Source organism: Thamnophis sirtalis, unplaced genomic scaffold, assembly GCF_051295495.1.
Source record: "Thamnophis sirtalis isolate CommonGarterSnake01/CBP01778 unplaced genomic scaffold, rThaSir2_p1.2 scaffold_3, whole genome shotgun sequence".
In the NCBI taxonomy this organism is placed as follows: Eukaryota; Metazoa; Chordata; class Lepidosauria; order Squamata; family Natricidae; genus Thamnophis; species Thamnophis sirtalis.
The window spans coordinates 101517319-101535759 of NW_028261383.1; the positions used below are offsets into that span (position 1 = coordinate 101517319).

Genomic DNA, 18441 nt, shown 5'->3' on the forward strand with positions numbered 1-18441 from the left:
GTTTGGCACTCATTATTTTTAGTACTCGTCACGCCTCCTGGAACCAATTAACAATAAGTACCAAGATACCATCGTAGTTGTCTTTTCGAAGGCAATTCCAATTTGCAGATCTAGCTATTTATTTATTTATTATAAAATGTATATGCTGCCCATCTCATTGTCCAAAGCTGTATTCTTTCTAAGCCACTAAGGAGAATGTGATGGCCATGAAACACAAAAACATGCACTGATCTGATCTTGAAGCTACATCACCTTTTCTCCCTATAAACAATTCCCAAGACAGATATTGCTCAATCATGACAGGGGAGATATAGTCACAAGCAAAAACAGTAGAAAATACAGTTTATCTTCTAGGATAGGGCTCCCCAACGCTTGAGCCTTTCGGAACCGGAAGTGGCAGGTGAGTGCATGCTCATGTGTTCCATTTGCACAAGCTTGCCCACTACATGTGCACAACCATCCTTTGTCTCCCTCCCCGTCCACCCACAACCGGTCCACAAAAGCACAAAAACTTGGGGGGACTTTCTTCTAGGATCTTTGGGAGAAGTATTTCTAAGGACGTGAGTGATGGATTTCTTTCTCCCACCCAGCCACTTTATTACTTCCCAATATGTCAAACTCTTCCATCCAATGCTAGCATTGACAGGTTTTCTTAGTCAGAGAACGTCCTGCTGGAATTATCTCCTTGCTTCACAAACTTCCATTCAGGAGGATGAACAGGAAGAGGGTAAACTGGAAACTTTCCTTCCAGCTCAGAGTTTAATATAAGCTGAAGAAAGACTGAAAGTTGCAATGCTCACCTCTTTTCTAAATTTAATCTTCATATTCCAGCATGAACCCTGTGAACTTTGTTTGAAACTTTAATGGATGCCCAAATTAAAAAGGGAGATACAGTAAGAAATAAAGCACATAATGTAGTGCAAGAATATATTTTTTCCCACATTTAAAAAACCCCAGATTTTTAGGCTAAAGACTAAGACAATTCAGTATCTTGGCTTGTATTGTTTGAACACTATTTTTTCATTTTAGGATATTTAGTACCATTTATTTCCACTTTATACTTGCACTTAAACTCTTTTTTTTCTTACCAAGGACAGAGTGAAATATTTAACATGATTGGGTGCTATGAATGCTCTTAAATTATTCATTTAAGGAAAGGACATGTAATTCCCACTTTGCAGCAAATGAATTGCAGGTCAGGTGGCATAAGGAGCACAGAACATGAATTTTTAAATTTTTCTTCTCCAGATTATTAACAATGCCAAAAGAAATTAAGGTTTGGAATTGGTCTATGTATCCTTAGAAAGGCTGTCCTCATAGTTTGAGCATTCCCTTTATTAGGGAGAAAAAGAGAGCAACAAACCATAGGAGGATCCATATTTTTGTTTTCCAAAGACAGATTCCTGACTCATCTAAATCTATTTCAAACTCATATCTAGTTCAATGATTGCCCTCTTAGCTTTGTTTTATCACATATGCTGGCTAGGACAGGGGTCTCCAACCTAGTGGGTCGTGAGGGGATTGCAATTGGGCCACAGAAACAGCTGGCGACCGTGTGTGCATGCACGCACATCCTCACTTGCCTAAGCAGTGTGTGATTGTGTGGTCACTCTATTTGCATGAATGGCAGGCACACATGCATATGGAGCTTGCCAGCCCCACTCACGGACCCATTCCCTCTCCCTCCTTCATCAGTCGGCAAAGCTGAAAACATTGGGGAACTCTGGTCTAGGATAAGGATAGTAATGGTGATAAGCCTGGGCTTTAGATTTTAAAGTGTCCATTTGAATTTCACAATCAAATTACCCCAGAAGAATTCTGCATAAGGAGCTTCTTTGCATTCTCTAAAGCTATGGTCCAGTGAATGTGTCCCCAAATACACATAACCAGTTCTAAAACTGAATAAGCATGAGTAGGATCACATACCTCTCTTGAACTTAGCACACCATTTATTTTAGCCTTGTGTCTTTTTCATTTCTTTCTTTCTTCTTGCCCATATATCTCATTCACCTCCTCATTCTTGGACTTTCCCCTGGATTCAGTCTTCCTCATCCTTTCATTAATTAGTCTTTTCAGGTTTTTGTTTCCCCTTTTCATTCCTGAATGATGTTATTTGTATGGATTGCTTCCATGTGTTTTCTTGCTTTTATATCTTCATCACTTCCCATCTTAGTTTTCCCATTCTTCGATTCTCCTACTTTTCTGATCCTTGCTCTCTCCAGATGTTTTGGCTTACAAACTCTCAACATGATGGCTGATTCCATGCTGGTGATGATGATGATGAATGGAGATGTAATTTGAAATTACAGAGTAAGTCTGGAGAAGTGAAATAATTCTCCTTTCTTCTTCCTCAGAAGGTCCCACCCAAGATTCATCTCAAAAGGCTTATCATCTTGACTCGCCTCTTTCCACTTCACAATTTACTAGGAACAGGAACTTTCCTATAGCTTCTTTAGGTTTTATTACAAAGTTGCCTCTCAGATCTATTTCTTTATCCCCAGAGTATAGAATGGCTCATGGCAGAAACTGCATGATGGAAATATTGGCTCCTCTTAAACTCTTAACATCTGTCAGTGACCTTAATCTTTAAATATTTCTGAATCTCCAGTACAATAAAGCATTTTTAGAGAAACTTTCCTGTTGGGTTGTGTCCAAAAAGTCATTTTGGAAGACTATTGTTCAGTGTCTAGGTCTTTGGCCCATCATGCCCATTGTAGTTCTATTTTGGTGGTCACCCATTTAAGTAGGTAAGTAATACGGTTTGATCCTGAATAAATTTTCTTTTAGATAAATCAAAGTTGATAAGATTCAGCCACATGTTTGGATTTAATATGAATTAGTTAAAATTAAATCCAAACAGGATGGAGATATTGTTCTCCCTGAGAAACTGGATTCTGAGGTTCATCCTATATCAAATGGGCTTGCCCACCAACTGGAAAAGAAATTCATAGCTTTTATCACCTTTGTTAAATCTTTTTTTTAAATGTAAGGACCAGAGTTGTACAGTATTCTAGATGTGTACTTACCATAGAATTGTATGACAATATCACAGTGTGATTTCTATCCTCTTCCTAAATAATCCCTTGCCTTTTTCACAGCTGTCAAACACTGAATCAATATCTTCTCTGAAGAATCTATTATGACCCCAAGATCTTTTTTTACTGGTTAAAGACAACAGACAACAGACTCAGTATATATAAGAACATAGGGCAATTTTTCCCCCAGTGCTTTCACTTTATACTTACTTGAATTGAGCTACATTTTCTACTTGCTCAGTTTGAACGGACATCTCTAGAGCTTTTTACAATTACTTTTGGTTTTTATTACCTTGAATAGTTTTCTATTATCTGAAACCTAGGATAGCTCTCTACTTAACTCTAAGATAAAGTTATATACAAAGGAGTTGAAGGGCACTGGTCAAAATAAAAGTCTTTGAAGAATTTTTTCTCGTTTTCACTCATTGACAAAATTGTCCATGAATTTGCTTTGCTTTCCCTTTGCTTTCTATTTTTTTAACTCATTAGTAATCCATTAAAAAAAACAGATAAACTTATTAAGTTTATTCAGACTCCTTTGATGAGGAACTCTACTTAAGACTCTTTGAAAATCCAATAATACAATGTCAACTGTACACTTCCATCCCTGTGCCTGTTTAACCTTCTAAAAAATATCTACTTTAGTGAGGCAGTGTTTATCTTTGCAGAATCCATGCTGATTTGCCTTTCAACAAGATTTGTTCCTGCGTTCCTTCCAGAAGAGAGGGGTTTACCTTACTGAAACCTGCCTTTGGGCCACTTAGGAAATATGGAATCATAACCATCCATATCCAGGGACTTCTGGAAAGTAAAGAATTTTGAGAGTGGTTAGAATCTGGCTGGATCTTAAATTGGAAAATTTCTTCTTTTGAAGAAATACACAAATTTGTGGCATGGAGCCAGGTTACCAGAGCAACTGACTCACCCCCATCAAATAAGGAAGATACATTATGGATTCCATCAGTTAGTCAGGAAAAGTGCCTTCTCTGCCATTGCCCTTGCTCTTTGGAATATTGTCTCTCTGGAAGTCAGGCAGGCCTCCACTTCCTGGTCTTTCGAAGGTGTTTGAAGACGTGGCTCTGGAAACTCCCCTGGGACTCCCTGGACAGCCCACAACCATGGGGATGGTGAGTGCCTTGATGCTTCTTGCCCTACCTTTTAACTTTTATTTCACTGCCAGGGTAATTATTGCTTTCCTAATTTTTTATATTGGGTTTTTATCTTTGTAAGACAACCAGTGTCACTGACCGTGAATCGGATGGCCATATACATTTTAAATAAATAAATTTACTTTATTGTCATTGTATGTATATATACAGTATACCCAGACAACGAATTTCACATAACACCTGAAGACCAAGCCCAACACACATGATAATCCCCCAAAAATCCCCACCCACCAAAAATTCCCCACCCCTAAACCACCAAAGCATCCACACAACAGACCAAGTAATACTGTCCAACAGATCACTGATGGTGGCCTTTTAGTTCATTGTTGAGTGCAATTATAGCTCTGGGATAAAAATAAATAAATTCTTAAAGAAATACATGTAATTTATTTATTAAATGTATACCTATCTATCTCATTATTGGAACAATTCTGGGTGCCTTTTTAACTTATTCTATTTTTGTTTTCATCTGGCTCTTCATATTGGGGCATAATATTTTTATATGGCTTTTAACCTTTGATTTAACCTTCGGTGTAATTAACTGCACATCGCTCAGAGTCACTCGGTGAGTGAGATGGGCATTATCTAAATTTGACAAACAAGTAAAGGTCTCCTTGTCTTCACACTGAAAATGCATACAGTTCTCATTGGTTTTCTTTCTTTTTTTTATTGATTGCCATTATTTTATATCACACTTTCCAAAATACAAAATACTATTAAGCATAATCAACAATCCTAATGAAAAGCCCAACAAATTATAACTTTCAAAACACAAATGAACATTCTGCCTTTCTTCCCACTGAGCCATTTGGTGATAAAAGCTTTGTGGGAGTAGAGGGAGTTGTCTTCACTCATGTTCTCCCATCCCTTTTCTTTATTCTATTATGAAAAAGGTTGCCAACTAATATGTTTGACATTTTGAAGTACTGGCCTTTACAGTTGAATCCCTGTGGGTATATTCTCCCGTAATAGAAACATTGTTTTTTAAAGACAAAAAAAATCTAAAAGCAAAACTCCTCTGAAGATGCCTTTTCGTCTGACATAAAGTTGCATCAAAGACAAATATCTGAAGGTGTAGCTTTCCCCATAATTTATAATGTCATCATGAGTATAAAGCCAAAGAAATCCCATGTCCTTCAGGGAAATTCCAACTGAATAGCAAAATATTGTTTCTGCATAAAGCCCTCTACCAAAGTCGCTAACTATCTAGTAATAGGAAAAGCATTTTTTTTTCACCCAATTTAATGCCAGCCAATTGCAATGGCTCAGTGGCTAAGACGCTGAGTTTGTCGATTAGAAAGGTCAGGAATTCAGTGGTTCGAATCCCTAGTGCTGCGTAATGGAGTGAGCTCCCATTACTTGTCCAGCTTCTGCAACCTAGCAGTTCGAAAGCATGTAAAAATGCAAGTAGAAAAATAGGAACCACATTTGGTGGGAAAGTAACAGTGTTCCGTGTGCCTTCAGCATTTAGTCATGCCAGCCATATGACCATGGAGATGTCTACGGACAGCGCTGGCGCTTCGGCTTTGAAACGGAGATGAACACCACCCTCTAGAGTCGGGAATGACTAGCACATATGTACGAGAGGAACCTTTACCTTTATCTTACATTTAATAACTTGGGTTGGAGGACTGGGGAATAATGAGAGGATCTTTGCTCTTCCTCAGGCTACATTGTCTTCCTCTTCTTAAATAAGAGAACCAAGAGAAAATTGGGGACAAGGAACCAGCAGCCTTCAGGTGCTGCAGGACAACTGTCCACAGTATATCCCCTGTCCACAGTGACCAGGATTGGCTGGTTCTATTGGTGTATTTCTTTACTATGTTTTTGAATTGTAGTTGTTGTTCTTCTGATTCATTTTGTTTTGTTTTCATTGCTTTTCATGTTGAATTTGGTAATTAGTGATATGTTTGCTTGGTTTAACTGTAAAAGGTATCTTCTGATTAAGCAAGAATTGGTAGGAGGATCTATGTCAGCAATTAATGGACTATGTTTCAGCAGAAATCTTACAGTTAATCCTCATTATCTCCTGATCATGGCTTGCTGTTGTTAGAGAAGCAAGAACAAAAGATCTCCTTAATTCCGTCTCATCCCAACTGTCTTAGTCTTCTCCTTATTCTCTGAGTATGGCCATATCGTGCATGTATCTCCAAGTTGGATAGATGTGAGCAAGAGCAGCCTGGACGTACTATTATGTATAGAATAGCATTAATGTATTTGGAATAAAACTGGGCTTTCTGTGTGCTTGTGCCTTATTATGCAAAATGCACTAAAATGTACAGATATGCTGTCCTCATGGTTATGACGAATGCTGGTAAGATACTGTAGTTTATTCTATCTTACTGAAATACATTATATGAAAGTGTCATGTAATAAGTGGAGGACAAGCAGAAGTGATGAAGCTGTGATAAGAGTTTATCTCTGAGCTTCAACTTTTGTGATAAGAGCAGCAAAATATCAATTCTTTTTTGCATTATGCATTACTCCCAATGGTAGATTTACTTAAACTCTTTTTTTTGTGAAAATTGGATATGATAAAATGCCTGCAGGCATCTAGGTTATGGTTATGATTTCTTGGTAGATAAAATTGCTTGCGTGTACTCTGGTTTGGGTGCCTGTTGGGTGGAGCTCAGCAAGGTGAACACGGCAGAGCTTTATGCTGCTTTCTGGGTTGATTTATTTAACTGATTTCTTGATTAAATTTATATGCCACCCATCTTATTGTTGAGCAACTCTAGTTGGCTTACAAGCATCATAAAAATAGAGCTACAAACATTAAATATTAAGTAAACAAATTACTTAATATGGGATGCGGTGGCTCAGTGGCTAAGATGCTGAGCTTGTCAATCACAAAGGTCTGCAGTTCCGGGGGGTTGAATCCCTAGCATCGCATAATGGAGTGAGCTCCCATTACTTGTCCCAGCTTCTGCCAACCTAGCAGTTCAAAAGCATGTAAAAATGCAAGTAGAAAAATAAGGACCACTTTGGTGGGAAGGTAACAGTGTTCTGTGCATCTTCGGCATTTAGTCATGCTGGCCACATGACCATGGAGACATCTTCAGACAACACTGGCTCTTCGGCTTTCAAACGGAGATGAGCACCACCTCCTAGAGTTGAGAATGACTAGCACATATGTGCAAGGGGAATCTTTACCTTTAAACAAATTAAATAAAGCCAGAATACTATGGGGTGGAGGTAGGTTCTTCTATAAATGAGTTTCTTTTGATATGTTTCTTTTGAGCTTATTACACTCAAGGAAATAAATAATATTCTCTTTGAGATGAATTGTGCCACATACAAGTTGGATCTTTGAATTTGCTAGCTCCTACAGGCAGCCTGATGGGATGTGAGTAATTGGATTTGGAAGATTCTCAAATATGAAGGTGGATGTCATTTGCTTGAAAGTATGAAGTTGAATGAAGTCCTCTTGGGAGCCATCCATTTTTGATAATTGGAAGTTGTTTTTCTCTCTCTAACACATATACAGTAGATACAGAAACATGCAGAATCCCTTTGGAGAAGAAGATGATGGCAGCTTGTCTGCAAAGATGCATCTGAAATGCTACCAATCAGTAGTCAGACCTGGTCAGAGCACTTAAACAGCATTTTTGCATGGCCTTTGTCCGGACCTTATTGTGGAGGGTTCTCTTTTCAATGAGTATGGGGATTGGAGGTTGTAGGTATAGTTCTTCAATGGTTCTGCATGTTCCTGAATGAGCAGTTCAAGTTTCTTATCACAGTATTTGAAACCATAGTTGCTCCAATGTGAGGTAAGACAGGGCTCTGCCCTGTGGTATTTAATATGTATATGAAGTTTCTAAGTAAAGACGCTCATCAGTTTGGGGTGATGAGCCATGAGACTTCTGGGATGATATTTTATCACCTTAAGATGAGTTGGAAATGACACAAAATGTTTGAGCTGATGTCTGCATAGAGCAAAATTAATTTAGATTAAATTCCAAACTTTCTGTACATCCAAGAGCTTTGGCCCTTGGGTGGCCTCCTGCTCCTTTTGAAGGAACTGGTTCATGATCTAAGTGTCTTCTTGGGTTACAAATAGATCAACAGTACAGATAGGCCATGGCTAGAGGTCCTTTGTCCAGCTTCATCTAGTGCTCTACTTGCAACCATGCCTAGACCAGGATTCTTTAGTATTGCTAATTCAAGTGCAGCTTGATTAATGTGTTGCAATCTATATGGGGTATCATTTGGAGATGTCCTGAAAGTTGCAGTTGGTCCAAAATGTAGATGTACTGTACTTGTAGATCAACCTCACCATTGCAAGGTAATATCTCTTCTAAAATTGCTGAATTACACCAGTAGGCTTCCAAGTCTAGTTCAAAGTATTGAGCAGCACATCTAAAGTCTTGTATAGCATACACAAAGCACCTCAAACCACCACCTCACCAGGATTGACTTTGCCCATCTCACATTGATATCTTGATAAGATCCCCACACCCCCAGTCCATTTGGGATTAACAGATAGTGGACCAAGTGGTAAAAATTTTCTGTTTTTCCCATAATTTGTGCAACTCTCTCCCCTGTGGCATTCTGAAAAATGGCTAAAAGCTTTATTTCACTCAGCTTTTTTGTCTTAGGTCATTGTTCAATATGCTCCATTTTCTTAAGGGAAGTATTTAGGGTTCATGTATTGCTTTGTATAGTTTTATATTGTTACTGTTGGGGTATTCTGATTGGAGTAAGCCTGCAAATAAATAACAAGTGCAAACAATTGTTGAAATTAAGCAAATGTCTCATTTCCTAATATAGAAATGTGAAACGTAATGGAAACAAACATTATGATCTGGTACTGCCACTAGTTCTCCTTATGTCTGATGAACTTCAAGAAAATTAATTTCCCAACTGTTTAGGTTAAAAGGACATTAAAAGGCAATGTCCTTACATTAAAAGGAATAAGATATCACTGAGCTGATCAGAAAAGTTATTGAAACCTTTATTGGAATTGAATATCCTGAAGAAATACTTGTAAGAATAGAGGAATTTTCCACTAAAATTGAAAAATGAATTACATATTTAATTTCCCAAACAATCTCTTATAAATGTTGTCCCTGGTAGTTTAAATAAATTCTAAAGCTTCTTGAAGGCAATAAACAAACTTAAGATATAGATAGTCAAAGAAGAGCAATGGATATAATTTCAAAGTCATAGCAGTCATTTTTAAGAGGGCAAGTTTATACAAATCTGGAAATGAATTCAATAAAAGTTTACCCCTTGCTTTTAAGAGCTTGCATAGAAAAAGCAAAAGTGTTATTATGCATTTCTTTTCATTTCTCTTTCATTGACTGCATAATTATTTATTCTCTCACAAAGAACTAAAATATCCATCACCTACATTTGCTGGGTTAAAAATAGTATAGAGCTGTCTGAATTGCATTGCTTAAAAGTAGCCCTAGGAGTAGGCCAAATGCTTGTACCTCACTTCTTTTTTTTAAAAAAAAAGATTTATATTGATTGTTTCCTAGTATGATTTGATTGATTATTTGTACCCTATGAGTATCATTAAGTGTTGTACCTTATGATTCGTAACAAATGTATCTTTTCTTTTATGCACACTGAGAGCTTATGCACCAAAGACAAATTTATTGTGTGTCCAATCACACTTAGCGAATAAAGAATTATATTCTATTCGAACCATAGCAAGATAGATAGATAGATAGATAGATAGATAGATAGATAGATAGATAGATAGATAGATAGATAGATAGATAGATAGACAGACAGATAGACAAATAGAAAGAGAAAGAGATAAGAGATAGATAGATAGAGATACAGATACAGATACAGAGAGAGAGATGTTAGAGAGAGAGACAGAGAGACAGAGAGACAGACAGACAGACAGACAGACAGACAGACAGACAGACAGAGACAGATAGGTAGATAGAGATAGATAGAGATATAGAGGCATGTGTGAAGTGGGATATAAAATATCATTATTCTATAATCTCTAAATATGGTTTATTTATTTAATTTGGCTTATTATTTGAAAAACAAAGAAGATAAACTAATGCCCCGTCTCAGGAAAAATTTAGTGATATGTTGGGGAATCTATAGGGAAGGATTTAAAAAGTCAAGATGTGGCTTTGTTTTGCCAATTACCACTTCACCTTTATTTTTTATATCTGTTTGTACATGCAATGCATTTTTTACACATAATCAGGGTTTTGATTGCATGGTCACACTGCCATCCTGACTTTCTGACCCCTATGGATATTCATGATGACCTGTTTTTATCTAATTTGCATCCTCAGCCACTGCAGTCTTCAGAGCTCCCATAATTGCAAAATAGGCATTTGAGTCGATTAAAAGAATTAAAAGACAAAAATAGATAGTGATCAGAACTTGAGCTGCAAAATAGCTTTTGGTTATATGTAGTAATGGACTCTGAGTGTGCTCAGATAAAATAATACATTGGGGGATGATGAGACATTAGATAAGGTCTTATGTCATATCCTATTATTGGTTCATTGAACACAAAGCAGCCTAGGCTGTTTCTGGATAAGGCCTTTCCATGACGTACCTAGCCTTTTTCATAGAGGATAACAAGCACTCAATCTGGAATGCTTTATAAGCAAAAGAGCAGCTTCACTGAGCCATAGAGTTGCCCTGAAGGAAGCATGGAGTCATTTAAACTACTTCCATTTGTTATGCCATACCAGACACTTCACAGATATTATCAAACATTTCCAAAAAAAAACCCCAAAATCTGATTCCTTTCCTTATGCTAGATTCTGATTCTCTATGATGCTGGTGACTTTGTGCCTTCAAGTCACTCTTGATTTCTGATGATTACATGGACAAGGCCATGTAGTTTTCTTGGCAACATTTTTCAGTTTTGGTTTTGAAATTGCCCAGAAAAAAAATGACTGGCCCTAAATCACCCAGTTGACTTTATGCCAAGGCAGGATTAGAACTCACAGTCTCCTGATTTCTAGTTCAATGCCTTTAACCACTGCAATGAGGTGGTTCTCTTCTATATGATTCTAAGTAGTAAAACACAGATATAGCAATAAATTTGTTTCCAGACCATAGCAGTGGTTACCTCACTATCTACAAGGTAACTCTTGATTTGGCAAAAGTCATGAACATTAGTCTGATTATTGTAGTGCCACAATCTAAACTCCCCATCTTTAAGATTCTCTTGGGAACAAAGAAGAAGACCTGGTTGTTTTGGATCAGTTTAATCCTTTTTAGTTATATTACATTAAGAGACAGGACACCATCCACACTATTGTTGTTTTAGAAAGTATGCAAAAAAAATAAAAATAAACTTCTGCATGACCTTAGATGGAATACTCTACATATATGTATAGAGATATATATTCAAAGAGATACTATGAGCTATACTATGAGAAGAATTGAAAGGAAAGATACTATGAGAAGAATTGGCAATGGCAATTTTTTAATGATTTTGAGAAAGTTATTGAGTTTCCCAAGACCCTAAATAAAGTATTCAGAATAAACTTTCCTCCCATTTGTTGTTTTTTTTTTAGATTATAACATAACAATACTTTATTTTTGTTTCTAGTGCCATCAGTGAGCTTTCTTTCACTAAAAACTTCTTAGAAAAGGCCTAATTTGATCTTAAATATAAAAATATAAAAATATAAAATTGAAATGTTAAAGTTGCAGATATAACTCAAGGTGCACAGTAAATGTACAGGTAAATATAAGTTCCTTCTATATCAGGTTAGTTATCATCTGATACCAAATTATTATGTATATATAGTTTATGCTGTGCCAGTATTTTTATCAGTTATCTTTGCATATGGAAATGTTTTTATGCTCTGAAGATAGCCAAAGAGTGAGTAACATAATTTTAACTATTGTTTTGGGGCAGGGGAAATAATCATCTGCACTGCATGTAGGAAATTACTGTTAATTTCCAAAGCTTCTATATAGGGAATTGAGCTTGCTTGATTCTTACAAAAATATTGTGAGGTAAATTTGATGATTTGTAATCATTTCCTAATATTCTACAAGGCCCTTTTCCTGGAACATCTACCAAAATTGTACCTCTCCTATAGAAAGAGTTGATTTAAAAAAATACAATAATTGTATACATTGTGGTATTTGCTTCTATGTATTTCTCAGTTAACTTCCTGCCTTCCCGAGATAATATGACTTACAAGTCTTGACCAAAGGCCCAACAGAATCTGACACATTCACAAGGCTACAGTTGGGAAATGACAGCATAATTCAGTTTTGCTCATGTCTTTATTCATCATAAGTAAGCAAAGTCCCAGTCCTTGGCTTAAATATTGTGCTGTAATGGAAGTCTGGGTAAAGGAAACAAAAATGATAGTGACTGTGTAACACCTTATATTGTTCCAGGTTTGAAGTACCCTGGGTTCGAACCCCAGAAAGAGTATGGCTAGCTGATAAGAGCTAAATAACTTGAAATAGATCTATATTAGTCTCTCTTTATTTCTTTGTTGGTAAAATATAAATTCAACACATCTGATATTGTTATGTCATCCCAGACAAGCTCAAATAATCGGTAGTTCACCAAATATTTGACACTCTAAAATCCTCAATTATGAGCAACATCAAGATATTGTAGAAATTATTATCCAAAACATCTACATCCCCAGATAAAGCAGCTGCCACATATTTTTTCAAGGTTTTTCAAGATCTGCTTAAGCCCTTGTCTGCCAGATCTGACAGCCACATAATCTATTTTGTATTGCATTGCTTATAACCTGATTGCCCCAGCTATTCATCCATGTGCACTGGGTTCCTTGCCTAAATAAAATGAAGCTCATATCATCTTTATTCCAACTTGAAACTGATAAATATTTGTCTAAATTGATTGTGTGGTTGAAAAAGGGTATAGGCCCACATCTCCATGACCCAAGGAAAATATGATCGACAGCTTACATCTGTTTTATTAGAAATTCTGTGTATCTAATAAACAATATTCTTTTCTGTAGTATGGACTATTCTTAAGTTCAATGTAATTTTTATTTTGTTTAAAACAAAGTAGGTGTTGTTGAATCAGGTATAAGGCTTATCTAGTGGGATATTCTACCTCCATTATAGCCAATCATGAAACTCACAAGCAGGATATAAAGGCACCAGAACACTTCTGGAGGTGTTCCACAGCAAAGTACTGAGAAGCCCATTGTCCCGATTCTGTAAATTTTATATAACAATCCAGAGTAACAATCATTGACAGAGTTATTTTTCTTTTCTATATTTTTAAGATTATTATTATTAAAGTGTTTAGAACAGTCTCCCCAAAAGCATGGGTAGTCTCTTCTCTATTGGCCTTTGGCAAGGCCATGAAGGCCACGAAGACCTAACTTTTCCTCCAGGCTTTGAGACTAGGACATTACAATATGTGTCTTGTAGTTTTGGGTTTTTATTGGGCCTCAATGCCATTTAGTTGTGTTTGATTGTTTGTTTTGTTTTGTTTTAATGTAATTCTACTTTGGTTTGCTGCCTCTTGGATAGATCCATATAAATAGGATAAATAAATAAATAAATACATTTTTTTAAAATTATTGGAAAGAAACAAATAAACATTTCAAGATTCAAAAAAAATCTTTTTTCAAAAAAAAAAAATATCATCACAATATTTCCATCAAGCCCATTGCTTCTAAGAACTGATTCACATTACACTAACTTTGCCATCAGAAATGCAATTTTATGGATTGTTAATCTTTTGTATCATTTTATCTTTCAATCACCGCATCACTAAATTACTTAGTAGAATTCCTCTAGATAAGAAAAGACATTATGACTTATTATAATGTATTAAAGAGAGAACTTTTAATGTTTTGGAAGGAGAGTGACATTATTGAGATGAATTAAGCATAATTTGTTTAATTTCACCTTTGTGTGCATGACTACAGTCCACATAGTATGTTTTCTACATATTTTGGGGTTGAGAACCGAATAGACAGATGCACTGCAGTCATTTTCTACCCACATAAAAGACAGATTAAATGAATTTGAGACACATTTATAACCTTACATTGTCTCCCCCAATAATAATACCAAAGAATAGGATAATGTGTACAGATTAGACAACAGACTGTATTAAAATAATGGCTCAGTAAGAAGTAAATCGATGATACTGGCTTTTGAAGATCCTATTCAAAATCTAAGCTTTGACTTGCTTGACAAAAGTGTTCTCTTCCCACAAACTAATAGAGGAATAGGGATACAGGAATGTAGGCATGAAACATCTCCCTGCAACACTTTGCCAAAAGAATTCATTGCAGCAGGTTAAATTCATGTCAGATAAACAACTGGGATTGCAGCTTTAAAGCTGATTTTAAAATACCCAAATTCACTGTAATTGTTCTAATAAAGGTATTTTTTCCCCTCTCTGTTTTATTGGATAAAAAGGATGAACAGACTCTGCCATTTTTCAGGCTTGAGCCATGATCCATTTCTATTATATGCTGGTCTGTTCCGTTTTTGAAAACAGACAGGTGCACACAGCAAAAGTCAACCCCTTTAAAGGGAACAATGGGTCTTTTCTATGCTTCTGAAAGGCGATAGAACAGAATAGTTAGAAAGCCTATAGTGTGTATTCTGCCCCCCCCCGCCCCTCTCCTTTAGATTTTGTTTTGTTTTCCTTTTACCTTTTCTGGAGCTGGGAACTGTAAGTGATTGACTTCCAAGGGTGTTATCAAAGGAACCGTCTGAAAACCATCCTCATTGGACGGCTGCTGCTTGTTCTTTTCATTCAAATTGCTTCCCAGCTTCACCATCCTTAGATCTCACTTTCCAGACCTAAAACATATTGAGGTGATCAGTATTAAAGGGGCAAAAAGGAGGATGGGACAGAAAGGAGGGGAAATTAAGGGGAGAATATGCCAGCTTGCCATATTTCAATCACCCTGCAGGTCATATGGTTCCCACTTGCATATCTCTGTTAAATTGGAAGGGAGGAAAAGAGGGAGGGGGAGAGGGGGAAGCATTTTACCTTTATTTCTTGCTTTAAAGAATGTATCATCAGGTCTAAACCACCCCAAAAGGTAGTTCAGCTAAGCTTCTGTTGGTTTAGTTCCAGACAAGGATTGTTTTATATCAAGATCGGGTTATAGGAGTGAACCTAGCTTGGCTCCTTTGTTGCTAACAGAAAATATCTAAACAAGGGATGCATTTGGCCCAGGTTTTTATCTGTATATTACATCTATTTTTTAAAACCATAGCAACTACACAAAACCTTTCAAAAGGGATGCTTAATAACAATCATTCTTTAACAACCACCTCTTCTTTGGCAAATGACATATTCCAGAATGAATTATAATCTGTGAAGAAATTAACAAATGAAACACAGTGTCAAATATATTCGAGAGCCCCTTTTCCTTCTCGTTTTTTTTTTCTTAGCCCTGATGCATCTGCACCAGTAATCAGGGGCGGGTCACAAATACATGCCTCAGAATCAGACGATCACGGGGGGGAGAAATCCTCATCCCGCCCCCCACCCCCATCATCCTCCCACTATCTACTTACTGCAGGGCACACCTCGCTCTTGGAAGGAAGTTCGCGACGGATTGCGCCAAAAAAAAAAAAGCTGCTTTTTAAACCCCCCGGTGGTGCTGAAAGGACAGCGCCTCGTTCCTCAGCCGGCTGGTTCCAAACGCTACTGAAAGAGGATCAAGGAGTGAGCGCAGAGACAGCCGCTCGAGTCTGCGGCAGGCAAACACTCCCAAGCTGGGGCGGCGGCTTCCGTGCGGGATCTGGCACCACCTGCTGTCGCCCAAGGCAGCCACAAGCGCTAGCAAAGAGAAAAAAAGAGACGGTGCTTAGCGACAACGCCACCTACAGTCTGCACAGAGCACAGGCAGGCGACGTCCCAGCTCAGCCTGGCCTGCCTGTTTAAAGCAGCATGCTAAGAGTTTTAAGTCTGCACCAAGTCAACCACCCTCTGCTGTGATGTCATTGACAGATAGGTGAACGATTTCAGGAATTAGAGCAGTTGTAGCTACAATAGGCAGAGCCATGTTTGCCAAGAAATTCTAAGCAGGAATTTCCAAAAAGCTCATTCTTCAATTCTTGAGAGAGAAAAAGCATCCTCTGGAAGATGAGGACTGTTGAAACAGGAGAGCTCTAAGAATATGCATCCGAATACAGAGAAATGGAAATTAGTATAATACATTTTAAAACAGTCAGGCCAGAGCAATGCGCTTATTGAACTTAAGTTATTCAAAAGTAATATACATGCTTAAGACCAGACCATCACGCGTGAAGATTAGCTTGTCTTTAAAACAAGAAAAAGCTTCCTTTCAGCCTGTATGTAAAGTGGAATAGACATAAGAATGTCATGGATTATATTTATTCTGGTGTATTATTCATTCCAGCTATCCATGTATCTTGCTGAGTTGCATTTCCTCCTTAATTCCAGCTCAATCATTGATCGGTGCTCACTATTAAATTTCTATTTTCTTGAGGGAAACATTTGGCAAAGGAAGCAAGTTTCATTTCCAACTTTTGGTGGGAAACAGCCTCCTGTGCTTTCATTTTAGCAGCACAGAATTCCAGAGAGCTGACACACAAGCACTACTTTAGACACCTTTTTTTTCTTTAGTGTCATGCTTTTTATTTGTGCTGTTGAGAATTCTCTCAAAGGAAGGTGGAGTATGGGCAATAAATACTTTGCCCATTGTTGCCAATATTTATAGTGATTTGGAATGCTCCCCCCTCCCAGATGTTATTGTACAGTACAGAAAACATAGCCTGTTGTCAGACTGAAGACTCACCGGCATGTGGGTTTAAGTGATCCAAGTCCATTTGACATTTGACAGAGTTACATGGTGTATACTTTTACTATGCTAAACTAAAGAACAGAATAAAAATATAGATGTATACTGTATAATTATATAAAATTGTAAATAATGGTAGTTGTTACTCTGGAGTTGGGTGACACCAAAAGTGAATAATGATAATGATAGTGATAGTGATAATAATAATGACAACAATGATGAAGATGATGATAATAGGGGAGGGAGGAAAAATTAAGGTTATAAACAGTACCACTCACAAATGATAATGCTATATTACTCAACCCTCCAATGGAAGAGAGGAGAGGGGAGGAAATGGGAGGGAAAGGAGTCAATTAAGTACAGATAGTGAATAAGCCATGCACAGAGACATAATAACTCTCAAATTGATCCCAAAGAAGAACTGAAATTCTGAATTTCTTTATTCCAATCAATAGCCAAAGCTAGGATTAATCATCCACGTATAGAGAATGCACAATATGAACACCATATGCAGGAGCACAGCTGAAAACCCAGTGATTTCTATTTTCCATGTCTCAAGATACAGTCTTTTGTGTACATTTGATAATCAATTAGAAACATAGCAGGAAATAAAAGATTGAGGGAATGAGCAAGGAAAGAAGTGGCAGATAAATACTGCCCCTTCATTTTGGGGTTATCTGAATATTAGTAAGATGTAACGATAAGAAAACTAAGTGGAATGTAATTACTTTTGACTAATTGTCATGAGGTTAAATTGCCTTTAAACCAAAATATGATCGTTAAAGTTCATCATGACAATTAAAAAGAAAATATCTGACCTGTGTTTCTTTTTGTTGGTCAGAGCCAGATTTTGACAAAATATAGCATTCTGTTTCTCTGTGTTTCTGTGTTTTTATTTCTAGAAATCAAAACTTGTGTGGAAATTTGAGAAGAAAAACTTGAGCTATCTCCTGAAAGCTGTGGAAGCCCTCCTGGCTGTTTTTGAAAGTTCAAAAGGCTGATTTTAAGGTTGAAATGCCTTTGCATTACAACTTGCCAAATCAATTATTTATACATTTATATGAAGTAACAGTAATGAGTTTATATAAACTTGGTATTTTCTGTTTGAAGCGATCAGCTTTGCCCAGAGAGAGAGAGAGAGAAAGAACAAGTTAAACACAGTATGAACACCATTAAAAAAGCAAACAGAAAAGTAACTTGGAAGCAGTAAATCAAAGAGAAATTTAAAGATTATATTGCATATTAAATATGAACTGACATCCATCCAAACGACCAAAGTATGCAAAGGAACATCATGGAAGCACTATATGTTGCTTACTGCCAGAGTACCTTGTATCTTTGTTTTTTTTTGTAATTAAGAGTCCCATAGAATGAAACTATATTTTTTTCTCCTACTGTCAACCAAATATTAACAGAAATGCACCAACTAGCTTATCACTGACATTGGAGGCTGGGAGAGAATGGCCAAGCCCAAAGTCACCCACCAGCTTTCATGTC

General features: G+C 36.9%; 1 protein-coding gene across 2 annotated transcripts in view; it reads right to left on the bottom strand.

Annotated features, from left to right (window-relative positions):
* The window catches only part of NSG2 (neuronal vesicle trafficking associated 2), a 56152-nt gene extending 40259 nt beyond the window's left edge, over positions 1-15893 (bottom strand). Inside the window, exons 1-2 of one of the 2 annotated variants that reach the window (XM_014053780.2) lie at positions 15695-15893; positions 14818-14968 (exon numbers count right to left, since the gene is read on the bottom strand). In XM_014053780.2, coding sequence (XP_013909255.1) covers positions 14818-14946 — 129 coding nt within the window. In that variant the 5' untranslated portion in view covers positions 14947-14968; positions 15695-15893. Of the gene's footprint in view, positions 1-14817; positions 14969-15161; positions 15578-15694 lie in introns of those variants that run through there. The other variant, XM_014053781.2, reaches the window with a different exon arrangement.
* Positions 15894-18441: the final 2548 nt, after the last annotated feature.